The following is a 13,912-nucleotide window of genomic DNA, read 5'->3' as shown; positions in this document are numbered from 1 at the left end:
TTAAATGTTAGTTACCACGTCATCCAACTTTGGTTTTTTTTAAGTTAATATTACCTCTACGGCATAGGAAATACCAGACTTTTTTAGTCTTGCATTTTTTATTTTTTTTTTTTTTTTTTTTTTTTGGTTGATTGCAAGTTATCAGCGCTGAGGAATTTCAGGACATTGAACCTTGGCCGCATGAGGTATCTGAATGATTCTCTAATACAGCTTTGATAATATATACTCGTAGGTTTATACCACCGACAACGAAGTTGGGAGGTGGTTATGTGTTCGCCAATGATTGTCATTTTATTTAATTTTCTATATTTTATTTAATTTTTATTTTTTAACTCCGGGCCACAGAGTATTGAAAAATTAACGAGAGTGGTCATGTTGAGACGTGGAAGAGATTCAATTTTGAAAGTCCTATGACAAGGTAGAGCAAAAGGTTGACCGAAATAAGCTGCCGTGGCTAAGGTCCGCGCTCTGTGCTTTTCTATATACATTTTCTTCGTCCCTTAAGAATTTATGAATTCTATCAATCGGTGAATTATGCTGAGCCTATTTCCTTTTCTTATCTTGGAAATAAACTTCTTTATGGGTTCTTGTACATACTTTTAACTAGTTAGTACCACTAATTTGATAGTGAATTATCTGTAAAAGTTTCAGTATTTTGTATCTTTGTTTCTCTTATTGTTAGCCGTCCCGTCTCTTTTATATAAATACTTATATTATGGACATTCGACTTCTTATATCCATAAGAATGCAATGCTTTACTTAAAATATATTTTTTTAATACTTTATTTTGTAGTTTCTGTAAAGCCAAGCCCTAATACCAATAACACATATCAAAGAATGAAATATATTTAAAAATTTACTTTATGTATTCTTTGATTTCATAAGTCCCTTTTCTGTAAAGCATTACTATTAAAATTCGTAAATTAAGATTAATTATATTCGTATAACAAAGCCCTAATACCAACTATAGATATCTATATAATAAGAATGCCATATTAACGTTTTTGATTTCATAATTCCCTTTTCTGAGAAGCATTAGTACCCCTAAAATTCTTTAATTTATATAAGCCCCAATAGCTAATATCTATAAGAATGCAATATATTAAAATTATTAATTTTTTAAATCTTTATTTCAGGAGAAATCCCTTCATGGCTGTGCGGCAGTTTCGTGAGGGTGGGGCCGGGTAAATTCGATTTGTCTGAAGACTTCTCAGTCAATCACTGGATGGACGGCCTCGCCATCATGTACAAATTCTCCATCAACGGTGGTCAGGTATGCCTATATTAGGTCTATCACTTTAATAATTAATATATAGTTGTAGCTGTTTCTTGAATATTCTAAGTGTTATTTGGGTAAGGGTCAGAAAGTGGCATGGGTGAGGCTTTCCCCCCTAAATGAATTTATCCATCCAGTTTTAAGTTAATTGACCCACTCCTTCCTTGAGTAAAATACTTGACGCGTCCATTTTTTAGCAAGATTATTTGGCCTACCCTTAACCTATAAGTAAATGACGTGGCCCACCCTTAACCATTTAGGCGATTCCTTAGTCCACCCTTACCTTTAAAGTAAATTCTTGGCTCACCCTTGCCCTTTTTTTTTTCAAGTAAATTATTGGCCCACCCTTACCTCTTCAATTAAATTACTTGACCCACCCTTGCCATTTTTAAGTAAATTCTTGGCCCACCATTGCCCCTTTAAGTAAATTACTTCCCCCCCCCCCTACAAGTAAATAACTTTCTCGACTAAAGGAAATAACTTTCAAAACTTATGGCATCACATTATTGTTTGGATTGGATTAATTAATGGCTCTTTAGTTCACTGCTTGATCATGTAAGGTCAATCAGCACCCAAGCGTCACTGGGCTGGGGACCTTAGTAGAAGACATTAGGCAGTTGTATAGAACTATCAGAACTATTTTGTATGATAGTTAACATGGTTGAATTCTTCTTCCAGGTGAGCTTTAGGTCGAAGTACCTTCGCTCTGACGCCTACAAGAAGGCCTGTGTGGCCCAGAAGCCCATCTTCACTGAATTCGGCACACACTCGTACCCGGATCCTAGCAAGAACATCTTCTCCAGAATGATCTCAACCTTTGTAAGTTCGTTTTCTTTTTTTAAAATAATTTTAGAATTTAAATTTAAATAAATTTCTTTAAAATCTTTATCGATGTTTGCAGAGTAATCTGGTAATTATCACGTAAAGCAAATCGGGAGTTAATTATTCAATGGACGTCTTTTTTTTTTCTTGTTTTACTGGTAATACAATTCGGTATTTCCACTTTACCTTTTTATTTTTTTTATTTTATTATAAAAATACAATTAAATTTTATTCATGTACATTTCTTGTGTAATTCCATTTACAAAAAAATAACAAGAGTATAACAATTTTTTTCTTTTATTATAAAAATACAATTAAATTTTATTCATGTACATTTCTTGTGTAATTCTATTTACAAAAAAATAACAAAAGTATAACAAAATATTAAAGACAAATTTTGGGTAATTGAGTTGAAAACTTTCCATAAAACGCTGACTTCTTGTAGCTCGAGGAAATCTTTCAATCTATGATAGTTTTCTGAAGATGTCATTATTCTGGTGGTCAGCACTTAGTCCTTTTGTTTATTTCTTTTTAATTAAACTTTTAATTTGATAGATTGGATGTTATTTAATGGGCATTGAATCCTTGGATATTTGAAATCTTTATATCTGAATTCTTGTAATGTTTCTATACCGGAAAACTGTAATTTACGTTAATGGAGGCCAATTTGTTGGTTTCCTTGGATTGGGACATTTTTGGAATCTTTCAATTCTTTTTCTTGAAAAAGATAAACACGAACGGTAAGCGGCGTTCATCTTTGATATATTTTGATTAATAATTACTTCGGAGAAATCTTATAGGCAAGAATCATTTTTTGAAAAAGATAAACACGGCGTTCATCTTTGATATATTTTGTTTAATAATTACTTCGGAGAAATCTTGTAGGCAAAAATAATTTTTTGAAAAAGATAAACACGGCGTTCATCTTTGATATATTTTGATTAATAATTACTTCAGATAAATCTTTATAGGCAAAAATAGTTTTTTAAAACTAAAATGACTGATTAGAAGTTAATTTTAACTTTGCAATTAACGGGTACAAGTAAATGCGGTTACCTTCGTATTCCTGGAATTTTCTAACTATAAACTCCTTGTAAATAGTTTCCAATTACATTTTGAGTGAAATGCCACTGCCTATAATAAAAAAAATTAATAAAATTTTCAAGATTTCACTGAGTTTTGTTCCTGCAATGGAATTTTATTAGTTTTTTGTTTTTTTATGACTAAAACATATCTTGGATTTTCTTTACCACAATATCCATATTTTTGTCTAGAACTTTTTTTTTTTTTTACACAGGCCCATAAGTTTAATTTCTGTTCGTTGATAAATTACTTTTTCTTTATCTCAACGCGATTATTCAGTTTTTTGTTTTCTATTTATTGAAGGGGGTAACGCCTAGTTCAAGGTCTTTTTAATAAAGGTTTTCAACCCTGTATTTTTCCGAAGATTGATTCGTCTTCCCTTGACTGTTCACCCCAATATTTAATGTCTGAATTTATTTTAAATATTTTAATTAAAGTATAAAATTTTTTTTTACCTTTATTTGAATTTAAAAAAAAATTGAATTCAAAGTTTAAGATTATATTTTTAGTTTTTTTAAATTTACAATGGAATTTTTCAGGCTCCTTTTAGTTTTTCAATCATTTTTCCTTAAACCTTCTTACTTAATATGGGATTTGATATTTAGAAGTTTAAATATATGTAAATTAAACCCTTTTTATTCTTAACGTGCACCCTTTGTTCTTACGAGGTTGGGAAACAACCTAACACTGCTTACGTCACAACCTTGAGTGACGCAAGAGGCGACAGAAGTTTTACCTCGCAACCCCCGGGGCAGGGGTGCCATACGTACGATAATTATCTTACATGTACGATTATTTTAGGTCCAGTACGAATTACGATACATAACTTGGGTTTATACATATGTGTTTTAACGATTATACTAAAATATTTTGAAATAAGCGAATCATATAACTCCTTAATAGTTATATTGAAACTGTGTACGATAATTTTGGTTGAAGAAAAAGAGAATTTTAAGGCCCATGTACGATAATCCCGTGGAAAATCTGGCAACCTTGCAGTTGCCCCCGGGTTATGTAAATCAGTGACTCAGCTGAGATCGTGTGGGCCGTTTCTTATGAATGGGATACCCGTATCTGTACTCTAGTCCATCCTAAAGTTTTATAAATTATTGCACGAAAATTTCCTTATAGTTGTCAAGGTTCTGCTGTTAGGATTTATTTTAAATTTTTTTTGCATTTAGGTTTAACACACACTACTGTAACATTGAGTTCCCACTGGGTAATTTTTTTTGCATTTAGGTTTAACACACACTACTGTAACATTGAGTTCCCACTGGGTAATTTTTTTTGCATTTAGGTTTAACACACACTACTGTAACATTGAGTTCCCACTGGGTAATTTTTTTTTGCATTTAGGTTTAACACACACTACTGTAACATTGAGTTCCCACTGGGTAATTTTTTTTGCATTTAGGTTTAACACACACTACTGTAACATTGAGTTCCCACTGGGTAATTTTTTTTGCATTTAGGTTTAACACACACTACTGTAACATTGAGTTCCCACTGGGTAATTTTTTTTACATTTAGGTTTAACACACACTACTGTAACATTGAGTTCCCACTGGGTAATTTTTTTTGCATTTAGGTTTAACACACTACTGTAACATTGAGTTCCCACTGGGTAATTTTTTTTACATTTAGGTTTAACACACACTACTGTAACATTGAGTTCCCACTGGGTAATTTTTTTTACATTTAGGTTTAACACACACTACTGTAACATTGAGTTCCCACTGGGTAATTTTTTTTGCATTTAGGTTTAACACACTACTGTAACATTGAGTTCCCACTGGGTAATTTTTTTTACATTTAGGTTTAACACACACTACTGTAACATTGAGTTCCCACTGGGTAATTTTTTTTGCATTTAGGTTTAACACACTACTGTAACATTGAGTTCCCACTGGGGGTCCCCCATTATCGGAGGATATAGATGTATATATATTTCTGAAACTATTCATTTGCGACGGGAACGAGTGTCATTTTCGAAGAGAGCGTATTTTTTTCAATGAGAAAAAGTAGTTTTTTTTTTTTTCCTAGGTTACATTGCCTTGTAATACACTACAATGAAACTCATTTATTTGCTTAATTTATATAATTATTAGGTTACGATAGTTCTAATTTGATTGTATTATTTTTAAAACAAAGTATTCCTTTAACATTAATTTGCCTAATTTGTATCCATGCTTAAAGCGGTTACGATTTTTCAATAGTCTAGAATACAGTTTAAATGAAGATTTATTTTTTTTAGCATTTGGTAACTTACGGGAGAAGTTTGCAAAATTTTTTATGGCAATGGAGAAAAAATTTAAGTATTACCGGCATTTAAATAATTCTTCTCTTCCTGTATTTTAATATAACAAGATGTGAAATCATCTTGTGTAATTGCAGAACTGTAACTGTAACTCTTAACTGCTAAGCGGTGGTTAAACTTAGTAAATGCCTAGTGTTGTTAAACTCTTATTTGCCTTCAAACTTAGTTTGATGTCCGTGCAATATTTCTATCTGGGTGTAATCTGTTTCAATTTAAAATTTCTGAATGTATTCAGTTTTTTTCATTTTTTGTTCTATATGGACGCAATCTGTATTTTAATTTTTTTTGTATCTAGGTGTAATCTCTTATTTTTTTTTCTATCTGGGTGCAATCTGTATTTTAATTTTTTTTTATTTAGGTGTAATCTCTTTATTTTTTTCTATCTGGGTGCAATCTGTATATTTTAATCGGTGTAATTTCTTTTAATCTGGGTGTTATATTTTATTTTAATATTTGAGTGTAATCTCTTATTTTAATTTTTCTATCTGGGTGCAATCTACTGAATTTTAATATTTGAGTAATCTACTGTTTTAATTTTTCTACTTTGGTGTAATCTCTCCTGTATATTTTAAGATTGTATATTTCAAGATTTGAATGTAATCTCATTTACTTTAATTTTTCTATTTGGGTGTAATCTCCTGTATTACAATCATTCTTATTTCTTTCAGGATGCTCATGTCATGACAGACAACTGTTCCAACACTGTGACCTGCATTGAGGACAATGTTTTCGTTGCAACTGAGACTTGCTTCATTCGTCGTGTTGACCCAGTTACACTCGATACTAAGGAGAAGGTTAGTAGCGTTTAATTCATAATAGTAATATTTGTCTAATTGTATTTTAGGTTCTTAACCCTGGACAGGTATCATTCTTGGACACCCCTATTTAGGGGTAGAGCTCGATCCTGACTTTGAACATGCTGTAGGGGTCGCGTACGACCCATCATACCTGTCCAGGGTTACCTGGTTAGATTTTTAAACCTTAAGCCTTCTTGGGAAAACTAATTACTTTCTGAATTTGTATTATGCATGTTCAAATTTTCTTCTAAGGTATTTTCGTTGTAAAGTATTGTAGATACTGTACTTTTCACTATTTTGACCTTGTGGTTTTGTTTTTTACCTTGGTAAAGAATTGCTTCCAGCCAGCTTTATAATTATTGAAAAACTTAACTAGCTATTTATTATTATTACTTGCTAAGCCACAACCCTTGTTGGAAAAGCAGGATGCTTAAAGTCCAAATAATTATCTCCTTTGTAAACTTTTATCTTATTTTCTTCCTCTTGTTTTGTTATTGTGCCAGTGTACCCATGGTACAGAGGCTATGGTATTACCCAAGACTTGGGAACTATGTTTTCATTTTGCAGTGTCCTCCTAGAAGAGCTGCTTACCATAGCTAGTCTCTTCTACCCTTATCAAGTTTAAAGATGTAGAATTTGTCTATCTACAAAATCTTATTACATAATGTTTTTTTCAAATATTAACTTAAAAATAAGGAAGAGTTTGTGTTGTGGAAGAAAATTCCCTCAAGGGGTGGGGAGGTTGCAACTTTACATACTGTGGCAACATAAAAATGTACAAGTTTGCTAAACTGATAACCATTAGAGATAGACTTGTGTAAACTATTTGCACGTTTAAAGCTAGTGGCATTAAGCTTATGACTAAAATGCTTGCTTTGAGAATGAAGAACCTGTTCAAAACACTGATAATTTAGTAAATTCAAATTTATTGCTGTGAAGTTAAATAGATATACATCTGTATCGTCAATGCTATTTACCTTGGATATTTTTACTGTAAATCTTTTTCAAGGAATTTTATTTATCAACATCCCACTGGATATGTACAGCTGCTCTGATCTCTTGATAGTTTTTAATACTGTAGCTTTTTAATTTCTATTTTTCTCCCCAGGTGGATCTCAACAAATACACAAGTGTAAACTTCGCATCATCACACCCTTTGACAGATGCATCCGGAGCTACTTACAATTTGGGTAGTTCCTTCATGGGTGGCCCCAAATACCATGTCCTTAGGGTTCCACCTTCCGATGAGAAGAAAAATTGTAAGTGATGCTTGCTAGTTTACTTGAAATCTACTTTTGCTTAGTGTGTTCTGATAGAGAAAATTTAATTTTAAAGTTACAGGGCTCAAAGTATTTTTATTTTGGCTGAGACGACTATGTATTTGGATTTTTTTTGAATTACAGTATCAGATATAGGTTATCCCTGCTTCGGTATGTTTGTAACCCCCTTCAGTCTTAAAAAATTTCATGGTCCCTGATATAAATCATAATTTACTTCAAGATTTGGTTACTTTCTATGTTTTCTTTTAAGAAAGTTTGTTTGAAAGTAAATGTATTATGAACATTTCTGAAGTAAAGAAGGGTTGATTTTAAGTTAAGGGTTGGAACAGTAATTAGATTTTTCATATTTTAAAAAGATCTGATTGTATATTCAGTTTCTTCATAAATCTTTAGTTTTTACTATCTAAACAAATTTCTTTTTCTAGTAATCTTCAGTTATTGGGTGGGGGATATGTTCATAGCAGATTGGCATTTAGTCTTATATACAGTTAAATTTTCATCCTTAAGGTTGCAACAAAATTTTTGAAGATTATTTTGGACTTGAGCTATTATAGTTGTTGTCACTTTGTCTACTTTGCTACGATGCAGTACTGTGCTCTTACGGACTTTCAAGAATACAAGATGAAGAGTTCATTATACAGAACTTATTTTCTCTACAGGTACAGAGCCATGGATGAATGCTAGAGTTGTAGCAAATATTCCTTCGAGCTGGAGAGCCTCCTTCGGCTACAACCACAGCTTCGGCATGAGCGAAAACTACATTGTTTTCTGCGAGCAGCCGATGCTTTTAAACACGCTGAAGTTGGCTACCTCCCAGGTCAAGAGCAAATCCTTGCATGAATGTATGGAATGGCACCCTCAAGAAAAGGTAATATTGTTTTCTTTGGGTGGGTACTGAAGGGGTTATTGTTAAACTATCATAAAAGCTGACTACATTTACTCTGGTTGCAGTTCATGTGTTGTACTGCTTTTTAATGTAAAGTTTAAAACTTTTTAATACTTAGATTTGGGTATTAGTTTGAATAGTTAGTACAGTGTATACTGCTATTGTAAACCTGATGTAATTAACAAAGCTAAATTAACTTTGCAAAAAATTCAGGGGAGTATAGAGCTTTATTGATAAAAAATAAAATGCAGATTTTTATGAAATTCCCTAAAAGTAACTGCTAAACAAATGTCCTCTTAGAAACCCCGGAGTTAGGGCAGCAGATTTTCTATTGTACAGATGTAGAACTCTGGAATCAAAACTTATTTATTGTATTTGTCTTGGGAGTATTCTGCCAGAGCATTTTGCCATGAATTTTGATGTCAAAGTTCAGGTGTAAAAAAGGTCGAGACAAACTTTGATTGTTTACTAAATGTCATGGGCAAGGAAGAATTTATGCATACTTACATTCTTGATAAGTGATATAGTATAGGTAAAACTTTAACCCTTCTACCCCCAAAGGACGTACTGGTAAGTTTCACAAAAGCCATCCTTTTACCCCCATGGACGTACCGGTACGTCCTTGCAGACAAATGCTATAAAAATTTTTTTTCATATTTTTGATAATTTTTTTGAGAAAATTCATGCATTTTCCAAGAGAATGAGACCAACCTGACCCCTCTATGACAAAAATCAAGGATGTTAGAGCAATTTAAAAAATATATACTACAAAATGTGCTGGGAAAAAAATAACCCCCTGGGAGTTAGGGTTGGAAATTTCCAAATAGCCTGGGGGTAAAAGGGTTAAAATACAAAAAAAAGTTTGGTTCCAAGTAGTAATTTTACAGTTCATGACTCCTTTTCTGCTGGGAGGTCTGAAGCAAATTTTTTTAAGGTGAAGTAGGGTTTAACATTTAGTTATGAAGATATTACTGTAGAAAAGAAGCTTGGAGTAGATGATGAATGGAGAAGTATTAAGAGCTTGAGAGAACTGGCAAAATCTGACAGAGGCCCTTTGTGTCAATAGGCATAGGATGAGATGATGACAAGGGAAATGAAAGAATGAATGAATTGGATTAAAAACTTTAATTGTTTTATCAGTGCCCTTTGCATCAATAGACATAGGAGATGACAAAAGTGAAAAAAAAAAAAAAAATTGAAAAATTAATTTATATTAAAATAATAAAATTGCTTTATCAGTGCTGAATGATCCCTAAACTTTTGGACATTTCCAGGTAAAGTTCATAGTACTCAACAAGAACACTGGGGAGGTGCAGAAGGTGAATTACATCTGCGATAAGCCCTTCCTAGTCTTCCACCATGCTAACACCTACGAGGAGAAAGGTCACCTGGTTGTTGACTTGGTGGCTTACCCCAACCCTGAAATCCTCAATAAGCTTTACCTAAACAAGGTTAAGATGAATGAATATAACAAAGAAGATCCACCTCAGCTGGTCAGATTCGTACTGCCTTTAGTTCATGACATACAGGTAAGAGGACAAGGTTTATATTTAATGAAGTAGAATATTAGTTATATCTTTTCAAAGGATTCAATTTTTTAACAATTGCAGAACCATATTAAATGATTAGTTTTAGTTTTGTACTTTAATCAGTCTACTTGTGATTCCTACTCTCATTGGATTTACAGAATTGGATATACAGTTCTGTACATAAATTATTGGACAGATTTAGTTTTGCATGACTATATTATATGGTCCTTTTACTTTTTCAGAGATTACTTGTATTGATGTGAAGTACCTGTACTTCAATGAAATCTATATTATAATAAATTCAGATCTCCTTGTGATTACATAAATACCAAAGTCGCTTTTCTGCTGATGTCTTATAGGTGGTAGTTCTAATTTGGCATAGAAACTCAAAGCTTATAAAACCCTTTGACTTTAATACCATATAGAATGATAAATTTAAAACTTTGGAAGCTGCGTTGTATCTACTAAACGTAAGATTGTTTTAACAAGACTGGCTGGCTGTATTATATTGTGTTGATCTACAGAAAGATTTCAGAAGATGGTCTTCCTTAAGATGTGTAGTAACAAACTTTTCCGTTTTGACTAAATGTTAACTTGTTCAGGAGTTTATATGCTGCTTGTAATTGTGCTTCTGTTCTTCCATTTTAAATCAAAACTTTAACATTCCAGAGTGTGCCTGAAGGCCAGGAACTAGTCACTATCCCTGGCACAGACGCATCTGCTATCAAGGTCCGCGAGGGTCACATCCAAGTTACTGGGATGGACATTGGTGAGCCTGGTTGGGACATGCCTACAATCAACAAGGCTTACAGTGCCAAGCCTTACCACTATGTGTATGGTACTGGCGGTTGGGATCAGGGATACTACAAAAATGCGGTGAGTCTTGGTTACTAATTCAATCTTTGCAATTAAATTTTCTTTTCTGAAAAAAATTACCCTTTTTTTTTCTTTCTTTCTTCTTCCATGTGTTCGTGAACATTATCTGAAAAGCTAAATATATATTTGGGATGTGATAGTGAGAAGTTACTTGAGTTTGTGGTTTACAAAGTATTCTTAGACTACTATTTTGGGATAGTAGCTTTTTATTTTAAAATTTTTTATGACACTGCAGGTCATGAAGCAATAGAGTACTGTGCATGTGTTCAAATAACTAAATTGCATTTAACAGTTTAGTAGAAATCTTGAGTAACCCAATATCTTGGGTAACTAATAGTCTCAGGGTTCAGATATTGCGGTGTTACTATGACTAGTAACTGATGAAAATTATAAAAGCACACTGTATGAATGTTGAATACCTACAATCTGTAGGTCATTGTTAGGGAGAAATCTAGTTAAATCCAAATATCCTGGAGTTAGATTTTGATTTAATAAAATTACGAACTTCAAACTATAGATTGGCTTTTAATTTTGGCTAAATAGTTAGGTTCTGGGCTCTGTGAAGCGATGTAAGAGGGCAGTTGTAACTGTGAAAACCCAGCAGTTACAGTAAGAAGCGAAAGATAAGAGGCTAGACAGAAAGCTGGAAGAGTGCACCACGCAACGTACAGACATAATTCCCTCCTTATGCTATCGTGTCGTTTTGGTATTAAATTAATAATTTATTGGTTACTAAGGCTACCTGTGAAATTAACCCCCTAAGAGAATCTCGTACTGTATTATTTCAAATTTGTAACTTTTTACTGAAACTAAGGCTTGCCATTATAAATCTGCCAATCCTTTAGAAGTAGTACAGTACTTGTCAATTAATAAAAAAAAATATATATATTTTGGTATTATCCTTGCAGTAATAGGAAAAATTTGGTTTGCCACTTCTAATCCTTTTTCCTTCATGCAGGTATCGAAAATTGATGTGGATTCTGGAAGGACTTGGCTGTGGAGGGGTACAGAATACCAATACCTTTCAGAGCCCATCTTTGTCGGTGCCCCCAATGCAATAGATGAGGACGATGGTGTTCTCTTGGCCTCTGTCTGTGATGTCCAGCCTGGAAAGTCTGACTTCATGCTTGTTCTTGATGCCAGGACCATGGAGGAAATTGCTAGGTGTGAAGTTAGTGCCAAGGTCCCCAACGGACTTCACGGCATCTTTCTGCCAGACAAGTTCTGATCTGATTGGACAAACCAAAAATGGCCACCAGAGGAATGACAAGAAGCCAAAGGATTTTTTCTGTTGCATTGTTGTTTTTATAAAGCATTATTTTATTGTTTGATCCCACAAAATAGGCATTATGTATATTTAAATTTAGATACCTTCTGGAAAGCAGATAGTTACTGTACGTGAAGTTAAGCTGCCAGATGTCTTTTTTCATTTCATAGGGCATTGTTTTTTTGGGGGGTGAAGTTGTCATCTGTTCTCAGATGTGATAGCATGATGGCTAGTCTTTGAAAATGCTCCAAAGTAGGCCTTCTCAAAGTTCCTTTAGTTCTAGAATCATAGATTTTGCTTTGGAACATTATAGTTGAACTTTAGTTCATCAAACGTACACGTCTAGAATATTTTGCAGGTGGTAGCTTCTTAAGTCTACTCTGACCTCCCAGGCCCCAGTACTAGGGCATATGACAGAAATTTTGTAAATCCTGTCAAATCTTAGCATGACTGATTGCTTTCGTTGACTTCCTGTCAAAGGTATTTGCACTTCATGATGCCCAACAAAAAACTTTTTTTTAGCAATACGTGCATACGTATCAAATATGTATACAGTACCGTACAGTATTTTACTGATTTATAGTCCTCAAGGTCTTTATGTAGTTTCATAAAGGTTTTGATGCATTGTTCTAGATGTCTGCCTCTCTACACTAGGAGGATTAACCTGGACTGTTTTTACCCTTCACTGAAATACTTATTCACTTTAGTTTGCATTTATTCCCGTGAAAATTTATTGAAAATTTGAATCTTAAATAAGCTGATGCTGGCAAATTACCGTAGAATTCAATACCAACTGAAATTTGCAGCCTATTTTCTTTGCGGTTAAGCATACGTTAAATTTTGCCAAGTTTTTGAAAGTTTAAAAATTTGGCACTTACCACCTTTTAAAAATTAGAGAATCTGAATGTTTTGATGACCCATTCAATTAAGTCTCGTTAAGTAATCTAGATTAGAGATTGAACAAGGGGGTGATAGTCTAGGAACAATATCTATCCTGAAAGTCAAAGACAGTTTGCTAGGATTAGCTAGTCATAGATATAGAAGTAGGTAGCTTTAACGCTGAGCGCTCACGGCTTAGTGCCTTTCATGTGACTTATTTTATATATCCTACACGAATTACTTTCATATGAAACTCAATGGGCATTTAAAATAGTTTATCATTGGTTATCTAAATTTTTAGAGAACTTCAAATTCTACTAAAATTGCTAGTTTGTAATTGGTAGAACTAGGAAATTCTTTTTATACTCTAGATTTTTATTTAACCTTTCACATGAAAGTGTTAAAATATAGTTACCAGCTGGAAATATCTCTGCAGCTTTTAACTGTGATAACTTAATTTTTTATTTAATACATTTTTGATATTTTATACAAATTCATTAAAGACATTGAAAGTTTTTGGAGTTTTGTTTATTCCCTCAAAATTGAAGAGGTGGAAGAGTGGGTGTTTTTATTATTAAGGGATATTTTTAAAGCCATTTGTAGTCCCCCCCACGACACTGTTTTTTGATTATCGCTCTGGAAACTGTCCAAAAACTAACTTGTACTGTAACAGATAAGTACAGTACTAGAACAAAGAGCATATCTTTAAAATTTTTAATTACAGCAAATGTTCAAATTTTTATTGCAAAAAACAATAGGTTTTTTATGAGATGGAACTAAAATATTGAAAGGCCTTATAAAAGGAAATATGTAAAAATAATAAGGAACGTTTTATATAATTCCTGTGCCCAAGGCTAGCGTGCTCCAAATTTATCCCCCAAAAAAAGTCTCCTTGAATTC

General features: G+C 33.0%; 1 protein-coding gene across 3 annotated transcripts in view; it reads left to right on the top strand.

Annotated features, from left to right (window-relative positions):
- The window catches only part of LOC137622203 (beta,beta-carotene 15,15'-dioxygenase-like), a 44,887-nt gene extending 31,360 nt beyond the window's left edge, over positions 1-13,527 (top strand). For all 3 annotated transcript variants that reach the window (XM_068352668.1, XM_068352670.1, XM_068352669.1), the window contains exons 3-10: positions 1,137-1,273; positions 1,955-2,095; positions 6,167-6,292; positions 7,404-7,554; positions 8,235-8,443; positions 9,736-9,990; positions 10,660-10,866; positions 11,825-13,527. In XM_068352668.1, the coding sequence (XP_068208769.1) occupies positions 1,137-1,273; positions 1,955-2,095; positions 6,167-6,292; positions 7,404-7,554; positions 8,235-8,443; positions 9,736-9,990; positions 10,660-10,866; positions 11,825-12,094 (1,496 nt within the window). In that variant the 3' untranslated portion in view covers positions 12,095-13,527. The remainder of the gene's footprint in view (positions 1-1,136; positions 1,274-1,954; positions 2,096-6,166; positions 6,293-7,403; positions 7,555-8,234; positions 8,444-9,735; positions 9,991-10,659; positions 10,867-11,824) is intronic.
- The last annotated feature ends 385 nt before the right edge of the window (positions 13,528-13,912 follow it).

The sequence above is a fragment of the Palaemon carinicauda genome, chromosome 29, assembly GCF_036898095.1.
Source record: "Palaemon carinicauda isolate YSFRI2023 chromosome 29, ASM3689809v2, whole genome shotgun sequence".
Taxonomy (NCBI): Eukaryota; Metazoa; Arthropoda; class Malacostraca; order Decapoda; family Palaemonidae; genus Palaemon; species Palaemon carinicauda.
The sequence above is the reverse complement of the archived record's forward strand: the minus strand, read 5'-3'. Positions and strand labels throughout refer to the sequence as shown.